The following is a 26850-nucleotide window of genomic DNA, read 5'->3' as shown; positions in this document are numbered from 1 at the left end:
ATATATATATATCGTAACAGACGAAACGTCAGATTTGAAACCATGCCAACAAACTCGAAAAATAGCTGCAACATAAAATACATCAAGTTTTAAAATAAATTCTAATCAGCTTTATTATTTTCCATATTATTAGCATTTCAAAGCTTCATGTCTTCTGAAGTTGCTGAACGGGTGGACAGATTTTCAAAAAAAAGGACCAATGGATAGAGAACTGAATGAGATTTCACTCGATCCCCATTTCCTTAAAGAATTAGGAAATGACACCCCCCGCCAAAAGAGTTGAATTGTAATGGATTTTGGATCGAAACTTATTTCCATTACAAATGAACTTGATGTGTTTCTGGATATCCTGGAAGTTATGCCGCGTATATAATAGAGTTTCGATGGCTTACCGGTACGTGAGCAATAGTTATCATTTTAGGTATTTTAGTAGAGGAACTGAGAGAGTACGGGGCAAATGGCAACACCGCCTTATGGGAAATACCATGTAAATTTAGGGTAAAAAGCCAAGCTCCGTTTTACAAATTTTTGTCCCAACATGGGAATCTCCATAAGACAGTGTTGCCAGATTTCCCCAGATCCACAAGATTTCATACACCATTCAGATGTCGCACGATCCACTGTATTGAAAATAAAAATAAAATAAGTCTGCGCGCTCGACCCAATACAATCTGGCATTAAAGATGAAATTCAGTCGTCGCCACCCTCGTGTGGGTTGAATAATTTCCCAAACTACCTGTTCCATATTAAAGAGTAGGGTCTGTGTGTGGGTGAACGGCCAAAAGCCGTGATGTTGTAATCTATTTAAGACAGGTGTTGAAGTATTGTGGAGTGAGAAGATTAAATAACGTGCATTTGATGAACAATATTGTGAAATCTCGTGAAGTATTAACTTGAAAATTATCAACTTGAGTTGTGTCAAGGTAAGGTTAGGACGAATTGTAATTTAGTATGAACTGAAGAGAGTAAATAACGTGCATGTGTAGATATTGTCGAATCTCGTGAAGTATTAATCTTAAAATCATCAACTTGAGCTGTGCAAAGGTAAGGTTGAGGCGGATTGAAATTTAAGACAGGTGTTGAAGTAGGGTGAACTGAAGATTCAACATAAATCAAACCAATAAAGCACAAGTGATAAGAAATAAGAGTTCAGAGAGTGAATTCTTGTTGTTTGTAACTATCCAATAGAATTTAAGATCTGAATCTTGTGCAATGCTGTAATCATTGTTACGAATAAAATAACAGTTATTATTTAGGTATATTTTATGTAGGAAAAACACTGAAAAGATTGGAATTGAATTACAGAATACATATTCGGAAGACAAATATTTTAGGATTGAGAAAATATTGGGGTTTGGTTAGAATTTAAAAATTGTCGGAAGAGACAACTGCTTTAATGAACCGATTTTCTATAGTTTGTACCTATATTTTTTGGTAACGTTTAACAAAAAACTTGTCGATTTTGATATTGCACGTAACTTTTGCATTCCGTTACGACCTTCACAGCATATGATATCGGCGTAACTATATCTGAAAAGTAGAATATGCCATCACTTTGATCGAAAATAAATTCATTCACTTCTCATTAACATATTTAGCCATCAAGTTTGATTTGACTTTGAAATAAATGCAAGGTTATTATCTGTCGACGTCATGCTAGACGGATGTGTGTGAGGTATCCATAACAGATGCGTAGACTCAACACATAACATTTTACAGGAGAACGGACTGACATTTTTCACACATATGCATGTCTAACATGAACTACCACATATTCATTAATGATTAAAAATGCTACACTATATTTTTCTGAAATATAATTACATCATAATTTGAAGCAACATAGTAGATGATATTGACGTAAATTCAACTGAAAAATGTGTATCACCTCACTTTGGTCTCTTTTTCCCCACATATTGGCCAGATCTGATGGTGAAGTTTGGTTTAACCTTGAAACTGAATGCTAGGTTTTTCTCGAGGGTCGAGTTTCCATGTATGCCGATGACACAACAATCATTGTGACGTCCTCAGGTCTAAATGAAATTGAAGATAAACAAAACTAGTAATCAATTAATTCGAATGTTGGTGTAGAAACAATCATTTAATAAATAATGAAGATAAAACAACATTTATCCAGTTTCAAATATCAGCGCCCTCTCCAAATAAATCTAGGTTTCGAAACAACAGAATATACAAAATTCCTTGGAACACAACTTGACAATAAATTGTCTTTCAATAATCACATCGAATATTTGTGTACTTCTCTGAAAAAATGTATTTTTCCATCCCAACAATGAAATCAAATTTTTTGAGACATAATCTCTTGGATATATACTATGTTCTAGTGTATTCTAAGCCTGATATAAATAATACCATTTGGGATACTCATCAGAAATAAATAGAATCTTTATAATGCAAAAACGCTTCATTAGACTAACTTTGATCTCAAATACAGAGAATCTTGTGAGAAAACATTCCAAGACAAAACATTTTTCATATTTACCATATATTTATCTTCACAAAATATTAAGCTACGTTCATGTACATTCCCATTTGCTAACAAGAAATGAGGAAATTCACTCTTATCAAACGAGACGGAGGAACGACTTCCATCAGGAAAAAATAAAACGTAATGACTACAAAAGTTCACCACTTTATGCCGGGGCAAAATATTTCAACTCATTAACACACAACATCAGAAGTGAAACAATTTTTCTCAAATTCAAGAAAAAAGTCAAAGACTTTTTGGTAACAAGTTGTTTTTACTCCCTGAAAGAGTATGAAGATAATATTTTTGTGTAACATGTGCTGTTATTGATATAAGTGACATTAGATAAAATATCTGTTGTAAAATGTGACGTGTTATATATACATTCATGTATCAAAAATTATTAATAAAATTTGACTTTGACTTCTCTGCCAATGTCATGCTAGGCGGAAATTTGTAGACATGTAGTGTCAACACTTGACATCTTACAGGAGAACAGATTGATATGTCTCACACATATGCATGCCCCTGCATGAACTTCCGCAGGCCTAAAAACGATGTAATAGTTGAAAATGTCACACTACATTTGTCTTTTCGAAACATAATCTATTACAAATCTGAAGCCATATAATAGATGATATTGATATGATTTCAATTGAAAATCAGTTTGGTTTGGGCTTGAGACTCAACGTGAGTTTATTCACTGTCAAGGTTATGCTATACGGATATTTGCGGAGTTTCCGAAAGAGATGCGTAGGGTCAACACATGCCATTTTGCAGTAGAATAGATTGATATTTCTCACACATGCATATGCTCGCCTAACAAGAACTCTCACGTATTGCAATACAATCTAATCATTTGAAATGCAACACTATATTGCAATATCTGACGGTGGAGTGTGGTTTGACTATGAAAATGAATACAGAGTTCATTCTTTGCGAGCATCATGCTAAATGGGGTTTGGAAATTCTCCAGAACAATGCGTACAGTCACAACAAACCATTTTACAGCGAAAAAGACACATATTTTCCACACCTAAATATATTCTCGGCATGAACTTTAACATGTCGCAATACACATATTTCAATTTGAAATGTATTACTATATTGTTCTCGAAACCCAATATTATCCAAGATTCAGGCCAATATACCATATACAATATACCATATACCAGTGTGTTTTCAACTGAGAAAGGAGGTATTTCGACACTTCGACCTGAAAACTGATTAAGTGTGATCTTCAACTTGAATACGAGCTCATTTTCTGTCGATGTCCTGCTATACGGGGCTGTGAGCCCCAAAATATTACAAAATGTACACATTTTTCGCACATTCACACGCATGCTTCACACCAACTTTTTCATGTTGTATTATGATGTATCCATCAGAAGTGCAACACTAGGAGTTTGATACAAACTAGCATTCAATTCCAATACAAGAGTGTAGGCTAAAGAAGGCGAACACAAGTATCTCAAAGATTTTTTTTCAGTTTGAATTATTCAATATGAAGTTTTCACATATTGATTTCTCTATTCTTCCAATCAGTATAACATTTACTTGCTGCATGATAAAGATACAATAATGCAACTTGTCGCTATCGAATTGGGTATTGTAATAGCGCGATACACATATTTTCCACATTTTCACTGTTGTTCCTGTAAATATAGTGTTTCAGACTAATATATTTATCATCATAGAAATTCATTATTCTGACATACTATGATTCCATAAGACATGTGTCTTTATAGCAGATTTTATTCATATTCATATTTGATCACATTACTTCTAACGCAAAGCTTTCCCCGCTAGGTGGTGCTGTTTCTAATTTACTGTTCGAGGAATATTTCCCGGCTATATATATATAAGCGCTCCACTTCGGTCGATCATTTATTGTTGGACCTGCTTCTGCAATTTTGAAAAATGTTTGCTGATGTGGTGAAATATATCACATCTATCCTTAGCCTCATAAAGGATGAATACAAGGAGAAAACAGTGAAGGATGGACTTGAAGAGTGTTATAAGGCTTCTAAAAGAATAAAAAAAGCTCTGAAAAATACTACTACTATGGGTGGGAAACAAAATCTGCTAGCATTCTTGGCCAATATTACAACACTACGTAATCAGATTAAATTTGAGATGAAGAAAGGATCAGGCCTGATAAGCCGGAAAGAGACAGCCTCTAATCGAGTACATTGGGCTGATTCAGTATCGGCTTTCAATTCACGTATCCGGACTGGAGTGATTAGTAATCTCAAGCATAAGGACCCCACCTCATTTTTGATCGACTGTAAGACCCTTTTTGTGAGACGAATTCAAAATGCATTGAAAAAGGATGCATTTTTGAAGGTTAATATGACATTCGGTGGAGAATTTGAGGTTGTCAAAGGCGATCGAATCTTAAACGAATATAAGTATTTCACAACATCTAACGCATCGATCCATAGTACCACTGATATGAATATGTGGTTTGAGGAACATGTTATGGAGCCAATCATGATAAAGTTAGAAGAGTTTCAGGAACGTGATAGTGGTTGGACGTTGAAAGCAGTAGTGAATTTGGGGGTTAACATAAACAAATTTGTGCCGCACAGAGGTTCATCATACATTGAGCTACCTTCTCAAATCAAACGAAAACAAGCATGCATAAATGTAAAAAATCATGATAATGCCTGCTTCGCTTGGGCCATTGTTTCGGCGTTGTATCCAGTTGCCCATGGACAACATTCAGATCACATTCTATCTTATCCTGACTATTCGAAAGTTCTGAAGTTGAAAGGTATTCACTTTCCAATGACAATTATTCAGATAAATAGATTCGAAGAGCAAAATGATCTCTCAGTCAACGTTTATACGTTGAAACTTTCTAAATCCAAGTATACAGTAATACCGCTAAGATTGAGTCTAGCAAAAAATAAAAGCAAACATGTGAATCTACTCATGATTCAAGACATGTATTACGATGAAAGATGTGAGGATTCAATAAATGTCTATGATGTTACGTCACCAACCAGAAAACACTTTGTTTGGATTAAAGATCTATCTAGTTTGGTGAGTAATCAACTCGACAACCATAATGGAAAAAAATATTTTTGCAATAGGTGTTTTCACTATTTTTCCACGCAAGCTAAGTTAGATAAACACCTTGAAGACTGCTCGAAGACAAAGGAATGCCTACCAAAATTACCCATGGAGGGAAAACATATTTTAAAGTTCAAAAATTTCAAAAATAAAATTACATCGCCTTTCATAATATACGCCGATCTGGAGAGTGTATTGATATCTACACAAGATGGCAATAAATATCAACGACACATTCCGGCATCTATTGGATATTATGTGAAATGCTCTTATGATGATACGCTATCATTTTATCGATCATTTCGTGGTGAAAATTGTATGAAATGGTTTGCCAACGAGATAGGTCAGTTTGCTGAAGATGTTGCAACTGTGTTCCAGTGTCCATTCGATATAGATATATCAGCCAGCCAGGAAACAGATTTCAGGGTAGCAACTCATTGTCATATATGTGACAAACCATTCACTATATCAGACAAAAAAATACGCGATCATAATCATCTGATACCTGAAAATAATTATCGCGGGCCATCGCACAATGAGTGCAATATTAACTATCAAGATGATCAAACAATTCCCATCGTGTTTCATAACTTATCAGGGTATGATGCACATTTCATTATAAAAAATATTGCATTGGATCTCAATGGAAGTGTCACTGTTTTGCCGATAACAAAGGAAAAGTATATCTCCTTCACTAAAAGTATTTTGCGTAGCAATATCCGCTTCAGATTTATTGACTCATTCAGATTCATGAGTTCTTCGCTGGATACGTTAGTGTCATATCTTTCAGATTTTCCAAATCTCATATCACAGTTCTCCAACCTCTCGAATGATCAACAGCAGATTTTGACAAAAAAAGGAGTAATGCCGTATGACTATATCGATTCTTTCGAAAAATTCAATGAAGATTGTTTACCCCCTATCGAAACATTTTACAACAAATTGGAGGATAAACCGTGTCCTAGGAGATCTTACTCACGTGCCAAGTTGATATGGACTACTTTCAAGATAAACACATTGGGGGAATATACGGATCTGTATTTGAAGACGGATGTTATGCTTCTGGCTGATGTCTTCGAGCAGTTCCGCTCAAGTTGTCATAAAACTTACGGTTTGGATCCTGCTCATTATTTCACTCTGCCTGGCTATACATGGGATGCTATGTTATTCAAAACGAAACATCAACTTGAACTTCTCACCGATGTAGATCAGCTGCTTTTTTTCGAAAAGGGAACAAGAGGTGGATTGAGTCAAGTTTGTTCCAAGCGAAGAGTCACAGCTAATAACAAATACATGGGTGACAATTATGATAGAGCCAAAGCTGACTCATACCTGATGTATTTCGATGTTAATAATCAATATGGTTGGGCAATGTCTCAATATCTACCATACGGCGGATTTGAGTGGATGGACACCAACATTGATATCACAAATGTGCCTGATGATGCCTCAGAAGGTTATATACTAGAAGTTGATCTGGAGTATCCAAACAGCCTTCACGATATGCATAAGGATTTACCATTCTGTCCCGATCATGTTGATCCTAAGACAAAAAAATCTCGAGCCGAAAGTACATCGGATGTGAAACAATTCAAATTGATGGCTACTCTTCAGTCGAAGAAAAAGTATGTGATCCATTACAGAAATCTCAAGCAGGCCTTAGAACATGGTCTCATTTTGAAGAAGATTCATCGTGTTCTAAAGTTCAAGCAGTCCACATGGTTGAAGCCCTACATAGACTTGAACACACGTTTGCGAACTGCTGCTTCGAATGATTTTGAGAAGAACCTATTCAAACTAATGAATAATGCCGTATTTGGTATGTACTACTATATTGAAAACTCAATTTTTGTCTCATATATATAAATATTTGTTTCAGGGAAAACTATGGAAAATCTGAGAAAGCACTCTGATGTTCGCCTTGTAACGAGTTGGGATGGGCGATATGGTGCCGAAGCCAGAATCTCCAATCCTCGGTTCAAGAGTTTGACTGTCTTCGATGAAAACTTGGCGGCCATTGAATTGGGAAAATCCGAAATATTCTTCAACAAACCTATATATGTTGGAATGGTAGTACTGGATTTGGCAAAGTTGACCACATATAATTTCCATTATGAGTACATGGCTCCTAGGTTTGGAGAAAATTTTTGCGCAGTTTATACTGACACGGACAGTTTGATTTATGAAATTATAAATTATGATCCATATGAGATGATGAAAAATGATTGTCATCAGTATTTCGATACTAGCGATTATCAATCAGATAACATCTACGATATTCCCCGAGTGAATAAGAAAGTGATTGGATTGATGAAGGATGAGAACAACGGAAAGCTTATGATCGACTTTATTGGACTAAGATCTAAATTATACTCAACTAAAACTGCAACGTCAGAAGATCAAATCACTGATCTGAAAGAAAGATTGAAGCAGGAGAATTATGAAAATGATGAAATCAACCAAATTGTGGCCAATTTTGGAGTATCCAAGAAAGCGAAGGGCGTTAAACATAATGTTGTCAAAACAAAAATCGCTTTCGAAGATTACGTGACCTGTTTGGAAAATTGTACCGAAATAGCAATCACACAAAAATTAATAAAATCCTATAAGCATAGGGTGTATTCAACAGAACAAACGAAGATTGCTCTGAATCCTAACGATGATAAACGCTATCTAATTCCCAAAACCTACGATACTCTTCCATGGGGACATTACTCAATTCAAAATCTATGAATATTGATTGATAACAATATCAACTACAAATTATTCTCGTCTCAAATAAACGATTCTTTGTTCGAGTGAAAATCACATATCACATTGAAAGTTTTTGTTAACATATTATCCTGTTGCTGAGATACCGGTGTATTTTTGTGATTCAAAGCAGAACTATTGGAAAAATGAATCCTACTATCATTTATTTCAAATTGAATCATACACCTATGATCTGCCGAGAGAGGTTTTATATAGGGCTATTGGCGATGTTTTTTCCTCTATAATCTAAAAAACAAACGCTCCGGCAGCTCTACCTCCAGGGTGGTGTGGAAACGAGCAAAAAACTGTTTTAAGGATGAACTCACAACCTGACGATATCAACCCTTTGTCCTCATTTTTTATGGTGAAATTTTTTGGTCTCTTCTTTTGGAGGGCTTATAAGTATCTATTAAGTCGATGTATTTCCCGAAAATATTAAATTCAACTTTCTCATCATATCTTTTGTAAACATACAACAATAAAAATTATTCATATATTATGTAAGATCTTGTTCATTATATCTTTTTGGTTAACATTTTGTGAGAAGTTGTTTTGAATCATTAGTTAACTTGAATGTGTTTTTATTGATGTTCGAAATATTATTTTCAATAGAAACATACTTTTTCTATAACATCAATCATCTTGTAAAATCAAAACCATAACACGGGGAAAAGATCCATGTTGACTTCAGGACGACATATTGACACAACCAGAAACATGACCAGAATAACTGAAAAAATAACCATTAAATCATCTTGTATGAAAGCTGTTCGGAAAAAAGGTAACTGAAACTAGTTTTGATCTATTTCACTACCAAAATAACCAAAAACGTAACCAATTGTTCATCTTGTATGAAAGCTGTTCGGAAAAGCGTGTAACTGAAACTGGTTTTGATCTATTTCAGTTTGAGATCAATTCAAAAATAACTGTTGACTTCTTTTGAATACATGTTGTTGATATAAATAGACGAAATCACACATAAAAATTCAGTTTTGACCAAATTGCAGTATATTTCATAGTAAAGCACTCCATCAATTATGAATCTCGATATTATAGAAAATGTCAAGTCGAACAAACATATTAATATCAGCAAACCCTTTTCAACATTAGTCCTTATTGAGATTAAAATCTTTCATAATTACCAATCAACCACATCTATCCTTCAACTATTCTACACAAATATCTTCAATTTCATCAAAAGTCTAATATGAAGCCACATAATTGAAAATTGGTATGATGGAGATTGCGATCATACTGTTCGAATGAAACAATCACATTACAATTGTATCGTATCAATTGTTTTGCTATTCGTCTGTATGTTTGATCTAAATACATAACTTCGATATTTCTATGGCTACACATTGAAACATTTTCTCAAATTTGTACCAATATATTTCGAATACGCACTTGGTGTTATGAGAGTTTACTTGATTTTGAGATTTACTGGTGTAATTTTTCTGCATATCAGTAGAATGGCTTTAGTTTTATAGGGAGACTAGATCAAATTTATTTTTTTTTCAACCATTCTCAGCTGGAAATAAAGTCCAAACATAACGCATTTATGATTCAACACCAGACATCCCTGTTTCGACCCCGCCATAGCTCTCATCAGTGGTGTTACGCTGAACCACAAATGCATTGCTAGAATCAACTGTAATTGAAGAACAAGCTATAGTAAAGAAGCGGGTTTACATCTCTGCCCACGGCGAAGGTGGAGTTTGCAGACCGGTTTCGGGCTATTTTGCCACTCGACTACTTGTTAGTGCAAAGTAGTGTCTATCATGAACATAAAGTCAAGTGGCCAAATAGCCCGAAACCGGTCTGCAAACTCCACCTTCGCCGTGGGCAGAGATGTAAACCCGCTTCTTTACTATAGCTTGTTCTTCAATTACAGTTGATTCTAGCAATGCATTTGTGGTTCAGCGTAACACCACTGATGAGAGCTATGGCGGGGTCGAAACAGGGATGTCTGGTGTTGAATCATAAATGCGTTATGTTTGGACTTTATTTCCAGCTGAGAATGGTTGAAAAAAAAAATAAATTTGATCTAGTCTCCCTATAAAACTAAAGCCATTCTACTGATATGCAGAAAAATTACACCAGTAAATCTCAAAATCAAGTAAACTCTCATAACACCAAGTGCGTATTCGAAATATATTGGTACAAATTTGAGAAAATGTTTCAATGTGTAGCCATAGAAATATCGAAGTTATGTATTTAGATCAAACATACAGACGAATAGCAAAACAATTGATACGATACAATTGTAATGTGATTGTTTCATTCGAACAGTATGATCGCAATCTCCATCATACCAATTTTCAATTATGTGGCTTCATATTAGACTTTTGATGAAATTGAAGATATTTGTGTAGAATAGTTGAAGGATAGATGTGGTTGATTGGTAATTATGAAAGATTTTAATCTCAATAAGGACTAATGTTGAAAAGGGTTTGCTGATATTAATATGTTTGTTCGACTTGACATTTTCTATAATATCGAGATTCATAATTGATGGAGTGCTTTACTATGAAATATACTGCAATTTGGTCAAAACTGAATTTTTATGTGTGATTTCGTCTATTTATATCAACAACATGTATTCAAAAGAAGTCAACAGTTATTTTTGAATTGATCTCAAACTGAAATAGATCAAAACCAGTTTCAGTTACACGCTTTTCCGAACAGCTTTCATACAAGATGAACAATTGGTTACGTTTTTGGTTATTTTGGTAGTGAAATAGATCAAAACTAGTTTCAGTTACCTTTTTTCCGAACAGCTTTCATACAAGATGATTTAATGGTTATTTTTTCAGTTATTCTGGTCATGTTTCTGGTTGTGTCAATATGTCGTCCTGAAGTCAACATGGATCTTTTCCCCGTGTTATGGTTTTGATTTTACAAGATGATTGATGTTATAGAAAAAGTATGTTTCTATTGAAAATAATATTTCGAACATCAATAAAAACACATTCAAGTTAACTAATGATTCAAAACAACTTCTCACAAAATGTTAACCAAAAAGATATAATGAACAAGATCTTACATAATATATGAATAATTTTTATTGTTGTATGTTTACAAAAGATATGATGAGAAAGTTGAATTTAATATTTTCGGGAAATACATCGACTTAATAGATACTTATAAGCCCTCCAAAAGAAGAGACCAAAAAATTTCACCATAAAAAATGAGGACAAAGGGTTGATATCGTCAGGTTGTGAGTTCATCCTTAAAACAGTTTTTTGCTCGTTTCCACACCACCCTGGAGGTAGAGCTGCCGGAGCGTTTGTTTTTTAGATTATAGAGGAAAAAACATCGCCAATAGCCCTATATAAAACCTCTCTCGGCAGATCATAGGTGTATGATTCAATTTGAAATAAATGATAGTAGGATTCATTTTTCCAATAGTTCTGCTTTGAATCACAAAAATACACCGGTATCTCAGCAACAGGATAATATGTTAACAAAAACTTTCAATGTGATATGTGATTTTCACTCGAACAAAGAATCGTTTATTTGAGACGAGAATAATTTGTAGTTGATATTGTTATCAATCAATATTCATAGATTTTGAATTGAGTAATGTCCCCATGGAAGAGTATCGTAGGTTTTGGGAATTAGATAGCGTTTATCATCGTTAGGATTCAGAGCAATCTTCGTTTGTTCTGTTGAATACACCCTATGCTTATAGGATTTTATTAATTTTTGTGTGATTGCTATTTCGGTACAATTTTCCAAACAGGTCACGTAATCTTCGAAAGCGATTTTTGTTTTGACAACATTATGTTTAACGCCCTTCGCTTTCTTGGATACTCCAAAATTGGCCACAATTTGGTTGATTTCATCATTTTCATAATTCTCCTGCTTCAATCTTTCTTTCAGATCAGTGATTTGATCTTCTGACGTTGCAGTTTTAGTTGAGTATAATTTAGATCTTAGTCCAATAAAGTCGATCATAAGCTTTCCGTTGTTCTCATCCTTCATCAATCCAATCACTTTCTTATTCACTCGGGGAATATCGTAGATGTTATCTGATTGATAATCGCTAGTATCGAAATACTGATGACAATCATTTTTCATCATCTCATATGGATCATAATTTATAATTTCATAAATCAAACTGTCCGTGTCAGTATAAACTGCGCAAAAATTTTCTCCAAACCTAGGAGCCATGTACTCATAATGGAAATTATATGTGGTCAACTTTGCCAAATCCAGTACTACCATTCCAACATATATAGGTTTGTTGAAGAATATTTCGGATTTTCCCAATTCAATGGCCGCCAAGTTTTCATCGAAGACAGTCAAACTCTTGAACCGAGGATTGGAGATTCTGGCTTCGGCACCATATCGCCCATCCCAACTCGTTACAAGGCGAACATCAGAGTGCTTTCTCAGATTTTCCATAGTTTTCCCTGAAACAAATATTTATATATATGAGACAAAAATTGAGTTTTCAATATAGTAGTACATACCAAATACGGCATTATTCATTAGTTTGAATAGGTTCTTCTCAAAATCATTCGAAGCAGCAGTTCGCAAACGTGTGTTCAAGTCTATGTAGGGCTTCAACCATGTGGACTGCTTGAACTTTAGAACACGATGAATCTTCTTCAAAATGAGACCATGTTCTAAGGCCTGCTTGAGATTTCTGTAATGGATCACATACTTTTTCTTCGACTGAAGAGTAGCCATCAATTTGAATTGTTTCACATCCGATGTACTTTCGGCTCGAGATTTTTTTGTCTTAGGATCAACATGATCGGGACAGAATGGTAAATCCTTATGCATATCGTGAAGGCTGTTTGGATACTCCAGATCAACTTCTAGTATATAACCTTCTGAGGCATCATCAGGCACATTTGTGATATCAATGTTGGTGTCCATCCACTCAAATCCGCCGTATGGTAGATATTGAGACATTGCCCAACCATATTGATTATTAACATCGAAATACATCAGGTATGAGTCAGCTTTGGCTCTATCATAATTGTCACCCATGTATTTGTTATTAGCTGTGACTCTTCGCTTGGAACAAACTTGACTCAATCCACCTCTTGTTCCCTTTTCGAAAAAAAGCAGCTGATCTACATCGGTGAGAAGTTCAAGTTGATGTTTCGTTTTGAATAACATAGCATCCCATGTATAGCCAGGCAGAGTGAAATAATGAGCAGGATCCAAACCGTAAGTTTTATGACAACTTGAGCGGAACTGCTCGAAGACATCAGCCAGAAGCATAACATCCGTCTTCAAATACAGATCCGTATATTCCCCCAATGTGTTTATCTTGAAAGTAGTCCATATCAACTTGGCACGTGAGTAAGATCTCCTAGGACACGGTTTATCCTCCAATTTGTTGTAAAATGTTTCGATAGGGGGTAAACAATCTTCATTGAATTTTTCGAAAGAATCGATATAGTCATACGGCATTACGCCTTTTTTTGTCAAAATCTGCTGTTGATCATTCGAGAGGTTGGAGAACTGTGATATGAGATTTGGAAAATCTGAAAGATATGATACTAACGTATCCAGCGAAGAACTCATGAATCTGAATGAGTCAATAAATCTGAAGCGGATATTGCTACGCAAAATACTTTTAGTGAAGGAGATATACTTTTCCTTTGTTATCGGCAAAACAGTGACACTTCCATTGAGATCCAATGCAATATTTTTTATAATGAAATGTGCATCATACCCTGATAAGTTATGAAACACGATGGGAATTGTTTGATCATCTTGATAGTTAATATTGCACTCATTGTGCGATGGCCCGCGATAATTATTTTCAGGTATCAGATGATTATGATCGCGTATTTTTTTGTCTGATATAGTGAATGGTTTGTCACATATATGACAATGAGTTGCTACCCTGAAATCTGTTTCCTGGCTGGCTGATATATCTATATCGAATGGACACTGGAACACAGTTGCAACATCTTCAGCAAACTGACCTATCTCGTTGGCAAACCATTTCATACAATTTTCACCACGAAATGATCGATAAAATGATAGCGTATCATCATAAGAGCATTTCACATAATATCCAATAGATGCCGGAATGTGTCGTTGATATTTATTGCCATCTTGTGTAGATATCAATACACTCTCCAGATCGGCGTATATTATGAAAGGCGATGTAATTTTATTTTTGAAATTTTTGAACTTTAAAATATGTTTTCCCTCCATGGGTAATTTTGGTAGGCATTCCTTTGTCTTCGAGCAGTCTTCAAGGTGTTTATCTAACTTAGCTTGCGTGGAAAAATAGTGAAAACACCTATTGCAAAAATATTTTTTTCCATTATGGTTGTCGAGTTGATTACTCACCAAACTAGATAGATCTTTAATCCAAACAAAGTGTTTTCTGGTTGGTGACGTAACATCATAGACATTTATTGAATCCTCACATCTTTCATCGTAATACATGTCTTGAATCATGAGTAGATTCACATGTTTGCTTTTATTTTTTGCTAGACTCAATCTTAGCGGTATTACTGTATACTTGGATTTAGAAAGTTTCAACGTATAAACGTTGACTGAGAGATCATTTTGCTCTTCGAATCTATTTATCTGAATAATTGTCATTGGAAAGTGAATACCTTTCAACTTCAGAACTTTCGAATAGTCAGGATAAGATAGAATGTGATCTGAATGTTGTCCATGGGCAACTGGATACAACGCCGAAACAATGGCCCAAGCGAAGCAGGCATTATCATGATTTTTTACATTTATGCATGCTTGTTTTCGTTTGATTTGAGAAGGTAGCTCAATGTATGATGAACCTCTGTGCGGCACAAATTTGTTTATGTTAACCCCCAAATTCACTACTGCTTTCAACGTCCAACCACTATCACGTTCCTGAAACTCTTCTAACTTTATCATGATTGGCTCCATAACATGTTCCTCAAACCACATATTCATATCAGTGGTACTATGGATCGATGCGTTAGATGTTGTGAAATACTTATATTCGTTTAAGATTCGATCGCCTTTGACAACCTCAAATTCTCCACCGAATGTCATATTAACCTTCAAAAATGCATCCTTTTTCAATGCATTTTGAATTCGTCTCACAAAAAGGGTCTTACAGTCGATCAAAAATGGGGTGGGGTCCTTATGCTTGAGATTACTAATCACTCCAGTCCGGATACGTGAATTGAAAGCCGATACTGAATCAGCCCAATGTACTCGATTAGAGGCTGTCTCTTTCCGGCTTATCAGGCCTGATCCTTTCTTCATCTCAAATTTAATCTGATTACGTAGTGTTGTAATATTGGCCAAGAATGCTAGCAGATTTTGTTTCCCACCCATAGTAGTAGTATTTTTCAGAGCTTTTTTTATTCTTTTAGAAGCCTTATAACACTCTTCAAGTCCATCCTTCACTGTTTTCTCCTTGTATTCATCCTTTATGAGGCTAAGGATAGATGTGATATATTTCACCACATCAGCAAACATTTTTCAAAATTGCAGAAGCAGGTCCAACAATAAATGATCGACCGAAGTGGAGCGCTTATATATATATAGCCGGGAAATATTCCTCGAACAGTAAATTAGAAACAGCACCACCTAGCGGGGAAAGCTTTGCGTTAGAAGTAATGTGATCAAATATGAATATGAATAAAATCTGCTATAAAGACACATGTCTTATGGAATCATAGTATGTCAGAATAATGAATTTCTATGATGATAAATATATTAGTCTGAAACACTATATTTACAGGAACAACAGTGAAAATGTGGAAAATATGTGTATCGCGCTATTACAATACCCAATTCGATAGCGACAAGTTGCATTATTGTATCTTTATCATGCAGCAAGTAAATGTTATACTGATTGGAAGAATAGAGAAATCAATATGTGAAAACTTCATATTGAATAATTCAAACTGAAAAAAAATCTTTGAGATACTTGTGTTCGCCTTCTTTAGCCTACACTCTTGTATTGGAATTGAATGCTAGTTTGTATCAAACTCCTAGTGTTGCACTTCTGATGGATACATCATAATACAACATGAAAAAGTTGGTGTGAAGCATGCGTGTGAATGTGCGAAAAATGTGTACATTTTGTAATATTTTGGGGCTCACAGCCCCGTATAGCAGGACATCGACAGAAAATGAGCTCGTATTCAAGTTGAAGATCACACTTAATCAGTTTTCAGGTCGAAGTGTCGAAATACCTCCTTTCTCAGTTGAAAACACACTGGTATATGGTATATTGTATATGGTATATTGGCCTGAATCTTGGATAATATTGGGTTTCGAGAACAATATAGTAATACATTTCAAATTGAAATATGTGTATTGCGACATGTTAAAGTTCATGCCGAGAATATATTTAGGTGTGGAAAATATGTGTCTTTTTCGCTGTAAAATGGTTTGTTGTGACTGTACGCATTGTTCTGGAGAATTTCCAAACCCCATTTAGCATGATGCTCGCAAAGAATGAACTCTGTATTCATTTTCATAGTCAAACCACACTCCACCGTCAGATATTGCAATATAGTGTTGCATTTCAAATGATTAGATTGTATTGCAATACGTGAGAGTTCTTGTTAGGCGAGCATATGCATGTGTGAGAAATATCAATCTATTCTACTGCAAAATGGCATGTGTTGACCCTACGCATCTCTTTCGGAAACTCCGCAAATATCCGTATAGCATAACCTTGACAGTGAATAAACTCACGTTGAGTCTCAAGCCCAAACCAAACTGATTTTCAATTGAAATCATATCAATATCATCTATTATATGGCTTCAGATTTGTAATAGATTATGTTTCGAAAAGACAAATGTAGTGTGACATTTTCAACTATTACATCGTTTTTAGGCCTGCGGAAGTTCATGCAGGGGCATGCATATGTGTGAGACATATCAATCTGTTCTCCTGTAAGATGTCAAGTGTTGACACTACATGTCTACAAATTTCCGCCTAGCATGACATTGGCAGAGAAGTCAAAGTCAAATTTTATTAATAATTTTTGATACATGAATGTATATATAACACGTCACATTTTACAACAGATATTTTATCTAATGTCACTTATATCAATAACAGCACATGTTACACAAAAATATTATCTTCATACTCTTTCAGGGAGTAAAAACAACTTGTTACCAAAAAGTCTTTGACTTTTTTCTTGAATTTGAGAAAAATTGTTTCACTTCTGATGTTGTGTGTTAATGAGTTGAAATATTTTGCCCCGGCATAAAGTGGTGAACTTTTGTAGTCATTACGTTTTATTTTTTCCTGATGGAAGTCGTTCCTCCGTCTCGTTTGATAAGAGTGAATTTCCTCATTTCTTGTTAGCAAATGGGAATGTACATGAACGTAGCTTAATATTTTGTGAAGATAAATATATGGTAAATATGAAAAATGTTTTGTCTTGGAATGTTTTCTCACAAGATTCTCTGTATTTGAGATCAAAGTTAGTCTAATGAAGCGTTTTTGCATTATAAAGATTCTATTTATTTCTGATGAGTATCCCAAATGGTATTATTTATATCAGGCTTAGAATACACTAGAACATAGTATATATCCAAGAGATTATGTCTCAAAAAATTTGATTTCATTGTTGGGATGGAAAAATACATTTTTTCAGAGAAGTACACAAATATTCGATGTGATTATTGAAAGACAATTTATTGTCAAGTTGTGTTCCAAGGAATTTTGTATATTCTGTTGTTTCGAAACCTAGATTTATTTGGAGAGGGCGCTGATATTTGAAACTGGATAAATGTTGTTTTATCTTCATTATTTATTAAATGATTGTTTCTACACCAACATTCGAATTAATTGATTACTAGTTTTGTTTATCTTCAATTTCATTTAGACCTGAGGACGTCACAATGATTGTTGTGTCATCGGCATACATGGAAACTCGACCCTCGAGAAAAACCTAGCATTCAGTTTCAAGGTTAAACCAAACTTCACCATCAGATCTGGCCAATATGTGGGGAAAAAGAGACCAAAGTGAGGTGATACACATTTTTCAGTTGAATTTACGTCAATATCATCTACTATGTTGCTTCAAATTATGATGTAATTATATTTCAGAAAAATATAGTGTAGCATTTTTAATCATTAATGAATATGTGGTAGTTCATGTTAGACATGCATATGTGTGAAAAATGTCAGTCCGTTCTCCTGTAAAATGTTATGTGTTGAGTCTACGCATCTGTTATGGATACCTCACACACATCCGTCTAGCATGACGTCGACAGATAATAACCTTGCATTTATTTCAAAGTCAAATCAAACTTGATGGCTAAATATGTTAATGAGAAGTGAATGAATTTATTTTCGATCAAAGTGATGGCATATTCTACTTTTCAGATATAGTTACGCCGATATCATATGCTGTGAAGGTCGTAACGGAATGCAAAAGTTACGTGCAATATCAAAATCGACAAGTTTTTTGTTAAACGTTACCAAAAAATATAGGTACAAACTATAGAAAATCGGTTCATTAAAGCAGTTGTCTCTTCCGACAATTTTTAAATTCTAACCAAACCCCAATATTTTCTCAATCCTAAAATATTTGTCTTCCGAATATGTATTCTGTAATTCAATTCCAATCTTTTCAGTGTTTTTCCTACATAAAATATACCTAAATAATAACTGTTATTTTATTCGTAACAATGATTACAGCATTGCACAAGATTCAGATCTTAAATTCTATTGGATAGTTACAAACAACAAGAATTCACTCTCTGAACTCTTATTTCTTATCACTTGTGCTTTATTGGTTTGATTTATGTTGAATCTTCAGTTCACCCTACTTCAACACCTGTCTTAAATTTCAATCCGCCTCAACCTTACCTTTGCACAGCTCAAGTTGATGATTTTAAGATTAATACTTCACGAGATTCGACAATATCTACACATGCACGTTATTTACTCTCTTCAGTTCATACTAAATTACAATTCGTCCTAACCTTACCTTGACACAACTCAAGTTGATAATTTTCAAGTTAATACTTCACGAGATTTCACAATATTGTTCATCAAATGCACGTTATTTAATCTTCTCACTCCACAATACTTCAACACCTGTCTTAAATAGATTACAACATCACGGCTTTTGGCCGTTCACCCACACACAGACCCTACTCTTTAATATGGAACAGGTAGTTTGGGAAATTATTCAACCCACACGAGGGTGGCGACGACTGAATTTCATCTTTAATGCCAGATTGTATTGGGTCGAGCGCGCAGACTTATTTTATTTTTATTTTCAATACAGTGGATCGTGCGACATCTGAATGGTGTATGAAATCTTGTGGATCTGGGGAAATCTGGCAACACTGTCTTATGGAGATTCCCATGTTGGGACAAAAATTTGTAAAACGGAGCTTGGCTTTTTACCCTAAATTTACATGGTATTTCCCATAAGGCGGTGTTGCCATTTGCCCCGTACTCTCTTAGTTCCTCTACTTATTTTATAACACCAATCAAACATATACCACACCAAAAATCATACAACTATTTGTTAATTTATTAGTTAAGAAACAGGAATTCAAGCATGCAAATAAATAACAAGTAACGAAAGGATTTCTTTACCGCTAGAAGAACAACTGTTCGCGACCTTTACCGTAGACTTCAGCCACATGCAGCGTCAGAACATTAAGTGTAATTTATAGTTTGAGTAGTATTGGTTCTTTATCAGCTACCGAAATAGTTTATATCTACAGAGGCATTCGGAAGCTACATCGTGAGTGCCTTTTCATACATTTTCATTTGTTAGTTCGAAAATTTTGAGTAGGGTTTGTAGACTTCAAGAAACTTCTCTCTCAAATACCTCTCCAGGTATGTCTTGGGACGAATGAATCGTTTTGAAATTGGTACACTCTCGTTACCGAAAGTGTTGATTTGTGATGTATCAAAATGCAACTGTTCAGAAATTAATATATCCCGTCATACTTTTGCAATAAAGAGAATGTCAAATGCAAACGTCCTCATCTGGAATTGAATATGTCGAGACGGTGAAGCTCATGGAGATCCCATCTAAGCGTATTTGCGTTCGATCAAGCCTGATAATTCTCCAACACTATTTAATCCAATTCGAAATAGATCGATTTCTGACGGGAACGAATTCAGTTACAATCAAAACGGAACCTGTGTCGATTAAATCTTAACCGGAATTAATTACCGGAAGTTATCGAGTTAACGGTATGAGTTGTATGTAATTCGAGCATTAGAATTTATGATACGGCGTACAATCACATCGCCGATGTCCATTTGTCTCGTGATTATCACTGTTTCGATAAGTTTCTGTAATCCCAAAACATGTACATTGTGAAATACGGCAAAAGTTCAGCAATTATCAGAAGCACTTGAACAACCGATGTGTGAATATGAATAGTTTCATGTTTGAAGTTGAATTTTTTGTTTTAGCTTCAGGAACAGCGACGTTGTGCTACTGAGAAGAAATGATTCATTCCAAAAATACATAATCATCTTAATCAAATTTAACGAGTTTTTTTGAAAAATAATCAAAACGAATGGTTAATTAAAGATTCAAAAAATCAACCGAACACAATCACAGTATTTTTTCCAACAGAAGTTAAATGAGTTGAATTCACACAACTCTATAAATTTGAAAACCAATTGCAAAAATCAAACACTGAATGTCAATGAAGACTATCAAGATAGGATTTTTTTTTCACATATCTTCTATGCTCATATATCATATACAGTTTTATTATATTCATTCATTGGCTAATTCGTCATCATATCATATATCGGGTTAATATAATACAAATTAATTCCAGGGATCTTATCTTTTCATTGACAGGTTGTAGTAAAAATGAAATAAGAGAGTATGTATGTGCTTATGTGCGCACGTAAGAAGTTATATTTCGTATTTTTTCAAATTATTTCTCGCTGATTTCTTCATTTGATTATTCGTTCAAGTTCATTCATGTATTTCAATTATTTATTAAAATTTATTTTGAAGCTATCGTCATGTTGTACTGTTTATGGGACAAACTGTCGATAAATTTTATTATTTGAAATTTTAAGATCATTTAAAGGAGATAATATTCAATTCAATTTATTATTTGGAATAATTCAATTTTTCCAGACTTTAATAAATTTATTATTTGTATCTATTATTGATTTATTGATTCATTTGTATATTTAATATTTAATGATAATATAAAAATGTGTTTCAGTTTATGATGTGAATGAATAATACATACCGTCAACTAACCTCAAATTCTACAAACGTACTCAAAGTAATATAGAGGATGAAGAAACCACTTTTTTCTGATTTCTAAACCATGGTTTAAAGGTTTAATAAACCAAAACCGGTAATAATGAATAAAAAAATTAGTAGAAGTCGAACAAAGTTATTTTCTTCATTCAATATGAATTTCTACAAAATGAATATATCATATCTATATTGAAGGGGTCATATTTTCAGGATTGATTATTTTTGAGAAAGAAAGTTTTTGGCTTTCTACCACCACTCCATCTTGATACAGAAAATGTGGGAATGTTTCAAAGAAAGAAAGGAATCAATCAATTTTCAGAATAGTAACTCTATACATAGATGTGCAGATCATACCAAGAAGTAACTTTCAGACACAAACTAGAAGAAAAAGCCCTCCTGAAACAGCTACTTTCATATAAACATTGAATTACACAAAAAAAAATTCTTTCGAAACTGATATTTTCATATTAACACTAAATCATACAAAAAACACTTTTTTTTAGTCAGTTTGTACTATTAACATTCGTTATGGAATTACATCAGATATCATTCACAGGATTTCTACACAATATACTAAATGAATGGTAAATTCAACTTACATGGAACACTGTCGTCCTCACTGTTAGACATCGATGTTTCGCCATAAGACACTTGCCTTAGGGTTCTTCAGTATAAATCTGGATAATAATATGAGAAAAAACCATGCAGTTCATTCATAAATTACGATTTTTCACGTCACGGAATAAGTGTGATCTACTTATGTCATCGATGACAGGCGGCGATCCTGACATCAAAGGAAATAGGCGGAGTTTCCGATCTGTATTCTTTGTGCAATCCCCCCACTGATAAACAACTGACTTATTTCAATCTAAAAAATATAACGTAGTTCTACGTACTCGAATCGTATAGTTTCCAACTGAAACTTTGAGCATGTAACCAACAGAATTTCAAAACCTAAAATCGACATACATCAAAAACTCCCGACACTCAGACACGGCACGTACAATGCTTCTATCGAAACCGCTTCTTCGTTTGCATCGTCGAACACTCCGAGACCGAAACTTCCTAAATCGTTTCTTTCAAACCGGGAGAGAAACTTCGTACCGAACGAACGTAATCGGAATTATAAATAAACTGCAACAAATTGCATCTGTCATATGCAACTAACGTCTCATCTGAATGTTCTTTCGAAGAGTCACAGCGACATCAAAGTCGTTTATCATACATCGTGGAATATATTTGCGGAAAGTGACGTGCAGCATTGCATATTGGGAATATTTATTTCCAAATTTATCAAAGGGTACGAAAATTATTCGTACTGAAAATGTTTTCTTGACTAGACGGCAAAGAGTCAGGCTAGGCCTAGAGATCTCGTCTACACTGGAAATTGTCATCGTAGCGTAAAGTTCAATAATGGGTTCTCTTTATGTTATGTATGAGGTAAACTCTCCAAATTCCATAAGGCATTCGATAGGACAGAGTTCTGGTATGGAACGAATCTAATGAAAATATTCTTGCCATACATCATAATCACAGTACTTCTTTTTCGACGTGCGATTCGCTAAACAATCCATCATCAGGAAGTGTACAAAACTATTCAAATCTAATGATTACGTTACCCGGTTAGTCAAATAAAATTATGTACTCTACTTGTGTCGTGTGAAAAATTAGGTCCCAATACAGATGATACTGATGATATCATATTCAATCTGGCAAAAGTAGCCGGTGCCTGTTAGTTGAAATCAACTCTGATAATAACTTCATCTTTCATGAACTTGAAACTAATCTTTAGTATAGGCAGCATTTGAACAAAAAGAACAATTCACTTTCCTGCGAATAACCATTTCTCTCAAAATTTAACTGAGTAAGTATCAAACTTTTCTACTTTTCTCTCTATCAGATATTCTTCAACATTTATCGTAAGTTCACTCGAAACTGAAATCAATTTATGCACGAACTTCAGGATGGCTGATTCTTTGAACAGTAAATTATTGACGTTCAATAATTGGGGTAATTTAGCTGCTTATTGCAATATCTTTGCTTTCGCGACCTTGTTCGTTATTTATATATGGAAATTGAAGCTGGTTGATATTGTGTACATTGGAACCCAATATAAAAATTATGAACCTGGGATAACTTATTTGGATTTCAGGACAACGGCTGCATATGCACATCTCCACCGGCAGCAGGAGGTTGCATATCTTATTAAGGATCTAGAAGTGATTTCGAATTGGGTTAAAAGTAACCTGGTTCAATTCAATGCTACGAAAAACCAGGCATCGGTTTTCTCCAAAAAGATGAATGTCTCCGAACCGGATATAATAATGTCTCGACAGACAATTTCTCTTTCTGCTTCGATAAGTTTGTTGGAATTAAAATGGAAACCAATATGTCTTGGTACAATCATGTCGCTGGAATTGCAAAAGCTGCTTCTCAAAAGCTTGGAACACTGTTTCGAACCAGAAAACTGTACACACACCAGCAACTTTTGATGAATAATAAAGTTCAGATCAGATCTTTTTTGGAGTATTATTTTCATGTATAGAGCTCTGCCCCTAAGCATACCCTGAAGCTGCTGGATTCCACCCAGAAAAGAGGCATCCGCCTGATTGGAGACTCGAACATCATTCGCAATCTTGATAATCTGGAACATCGAAAAAAGTGTTGGAGATTTGTCTCTCCATAAAAAGCGGTACAATATCAGAAATACTCGACGAATTGTGGCTGCTCATCCTTTTGAAGCTCAACTCAGTAGACCTCGACCTTTACTGCTCTTCCAAATGAATTTAGGTAATCTCCAGCGATTCGAATCCAACGTGAATCGCTACTTTCGCACTACTTTCCTATAGTGCTTGTATTCTGCTCTGAAAAAAAGTCTGAAGTGTTTCTCCACATCTAGATAGGAAAGCCAGTGAGAATAAGAAATATGGCTATTTGCTCATGGAATTTGTCCAGACGTTAAAGAGCTCATGAATTATTTTCCTTTCACAGCCGTCTTTAAAAACTGAAATTTGGAACGTCATCGGTTGGAATTCTTTCCTGACGTTTCGCCTGGGCTGGTGGCTGACATCTTCAGACGTTAGTGTCATCAATTGGAGATACAATCTACAAACTTGGGATAACCACTCTCACATACTTGCTCACTCAGTGTTTGTAAGTGATGAAAATAGTACTTTGGGCCGATGTCTCTTGAACGTCATCAGTCTCACCTTATGGAACTAGCAATTTCACTACTAGACAGATATAGATAGATGTTTGAAGTCATCATGTGAACAATCGGCAATGGACGTTATAGCCTGGATACAAAAAATTGATAGGAATTGGTGCAACACTGGCATTAGTTACTGACGTGACAAAATATGGAGACTTCCTTCTGGGTATATCAGAAATTGCCATTTCCATGCTATTTCTTATCATCCTAATACTGATGTTTGTCAGAACTAGCGGTATTCAAACAACTTAGTCTGAATTATGTCCAACTGGGCGCTATTTTATTTTAAGAATATTGACTGTACCTTGAAAACAACTTCATGCTCCCAAAGGTCAAACAATTCCACTTTTTGCATCGATTAGTTTGTTGGGACACCAATATGTCTTGGCACAATCATGTAGCTGGAATTGCAAAGGGTGTTTATCAAATGCTTGGAACACTGCTCCGAACTAGAAAACTATACACACCTCAGCAACTTTTGATGCTTTATAAAGCTCAGATCAGACCTTTTTTGGAGTATTGTTCTCATGTATGGAGCTCTGCCCCCAAACATACCCTCAAGTTGCTGGATTGCATCCAGAAAAGAGCCATCCGTCTGATTGAAGTCGCGAACATCACGTGCAACCCTGATAGCCTGGAACATCGAAGAAAGGTTGGAGATTTGTCTCTATTCTCTTGACACTTTCACTCGTAGTGTTCAAGTGACTTGGCATATTTGATTCCACCATGAGCGGTATATATCATAAATACGCGACGGACTGTGAGGTTCAACTCAGCACACCTCGAACTTCACTGTTTGTGAACTGTTTTATCCGGAGAGCTGCGTTTATGTGGAATAAACCTTCCGAGAACGTTTTTCTAAATGGATTCAATCCTCAGCGATTCAAATCCAATGTGAATCGCTACTTTCGCACAGGAACCGCTCTGAGAGCGCCTTGAAGATTTTCCTGTAGTGCTTGTGTTTTGTCCTAAAAATAAAGCTTTGTAATGGTCACTTTTTGAGCGGAAACTAAGGGGACTAAGGATTATCGAACAAAAGATGTGAGAGATCTATGAAACATATATATTTCGTGTGTGTAGTATTCGAGATATGTTCTGGTACTTCATTACGTCATTCGCCAAGAATCGTTAGACGAGGTCACTATTTCAAAGCCATTCGTTGCGAACACTGTTCGTTACATACATATATCAAAATCAGATGGAGATTTCTTGTAACTGTCCGCTGATTGTGTTCGAATCGCGATGTTCTACGAGGAGCTACGCACGTATAAATCTTTCTCTCCCCCCGAAGTGAATCTAGAACCCCGTCTCAGATATAAATCTCCCAAATGGGACTCGAATCGTATTTCCTCCTTGCGACACACCGAAAAAGGACAACGGAAAACGTCTTAATATAGGAATGAAAGAAAGGTTAACCGAGTGCCCTAATGCGAACGTCGCAATAAATGTCGGCTGACGTCGGATTCATAGGTTAAGCCTGCGGTTTATCACTGTGCGCCGACGCTTTTGCGTCCTACAGCCTTGTAATTGCCGACTTGATGCAAATGTGTTGCGGTTTGGCGTCCGCGAACCAGGAAAAGGTGCACGTTGGAAGTTAAAAGGTGGAAGGAAGTCGAATTATTCGGAGTTTCCTTGTCGTAAAGCCGCCACCGTCGACTCTGCGGGTAGGTACGGATCTTCTCTGTTAGATTTATAGTGCGTGATGTTTTATGGAGCCGTTCTAGTATGGAATGTTCAGACCGAAGTTAGGTAATGGATTTTTTGTTGGGATTGCTGAATGACAGCCAGCGATACTGTAAAATGAATTTAAATCTGTTATAGTGCTTTATATAAAGATATAATTTTAGTGGTACCTTATTTTGCTTATTGAAAGTACGCCTCAGCGTGTTTGATTGCCTACAACTTTTGAAGTTTTCATGCAACATCAACAACAGGAAAATGAATTCTAAATGTCAACTTTTTGATTAATGATATGACAAGTGTACATTATACCATCAAATAAAACATTAACAACGAAGGTTTCGAAGGAAAAATTTAAACACCAACATCACACGACGAAAACCAAGATAAATATATCTCACTTCCATACCACCAATACACGAAGAAGA

The 26850-nt window shown here is 35.1% G+C and overlaps 3 protein-coding genes across 6 annotated transcripts in view; 1 reads left to right on the top strand and 2 right to left on the bottom strand.

The window, feature by feature from the left end:
* Positions 1-26850, bottom strand: part of Fur2 (furin-like protease 2) — a 1328139-nt gene that overhangs the window by 1099976 nt on the left and 201313 nt on the right. The window lies entirely within an intron of this gene.
* Positions 6431-8631, top strand: LOC141485625 (uncharacterized). Its single transcript, XM_074182657.1, has 3 exons — positions 6431-7385; positions 7446-8047; positions 8587-8631. Exons 1-3 carry the CDS (start codon positions 6431-6433, stop codon positions 8629-8631), a joined length of 1602 nt encoding a protein of 533 aa, XP_074038758.1.
* LOC141485624 (uncharacterized) lies at positions 9877-14051 on the bottom strand. The gene is made up of 3 exons (XM_074182656.1): positions 12796-14051; positions 12115-12735; positions 9877-9968 (listed from the first exon to the last, which is right to left on the bottom strand). Exons 1-3 carry the CDS (start codon positions 13862-13864, stop codon positions 9877-9879), a joined length of 1782 nt encoding a protein of 593 aa, XP_074038757.1. The 5' UTR covers positions 13865-14051.

The sequence above is a fragment of the Leptinotarsa decemlineata genome, unplaced genomic scaffold (genome assembly GCF_025532065.1).
Source record: "Leptinotarsa decemlineata unplaced genomic scaffold, Ldec_3_MD MMD2_tig00026328_RagTag_RagTag, whole genome shotgun sequence".
NCBI classification, from domain to species: domain Eukaryota; kingdom Metazoa; phylum Arthropoda; class Insecta; order Coleoptera; family Chrysomelidae; genus Leptinotarsa; species Leptinotarsa decemlineata.
The sequence above is the reverse complement of the archived record's forward strand: the minus strand, read 5'-3'. Positions and strand labels throughout refer to the sequence as shown.

Bases quoted from the DNA above. Each gene is read 5' to 3' on its own strand.
- LOC141485624 (XM_074182656.1), bottom strand. From the start codon at position 13,864: ATGAGTTCTTCGCTGGATACGTTAGTATCATATCTTTCAGATTTTCCA. The intron at 12,736-12,795 runs GTATGTACTACT...TATTTGTTTCAG, and splicing joins AATGAATAATGCCGTATTTG to GGAAAACTATGGAAAATCTG. The intron at 9,969-12,114 runs GCGTTAAACATA...CTTCAATTACAG, and splicing joins AGTATCCAAGAAAGCGAAGG to TTGATTCTAGCAATGCATTT.
- LOC141485625 (XM_074182657.1), top strand. From the start codon at position 6,431: ATGCCGTATGACTATATCGATTCTTTCGAAAAATTCAATGAAGATTGT. The intron at 7,386-7,445 runs GTATGTACTACT...TATTTGTTTCAG, and splicing joins AATGAATAATGCCGTATTTG to GGAAAACTATGGAAAATCTG. The intron at 8,048-8,586 runs GTATCCAAGAAA...ACGCTCCGGCAG, and splicing joins AAATTGTGGCCAATTTTGGA to CTCTACCTCCAGGGTGGTGT.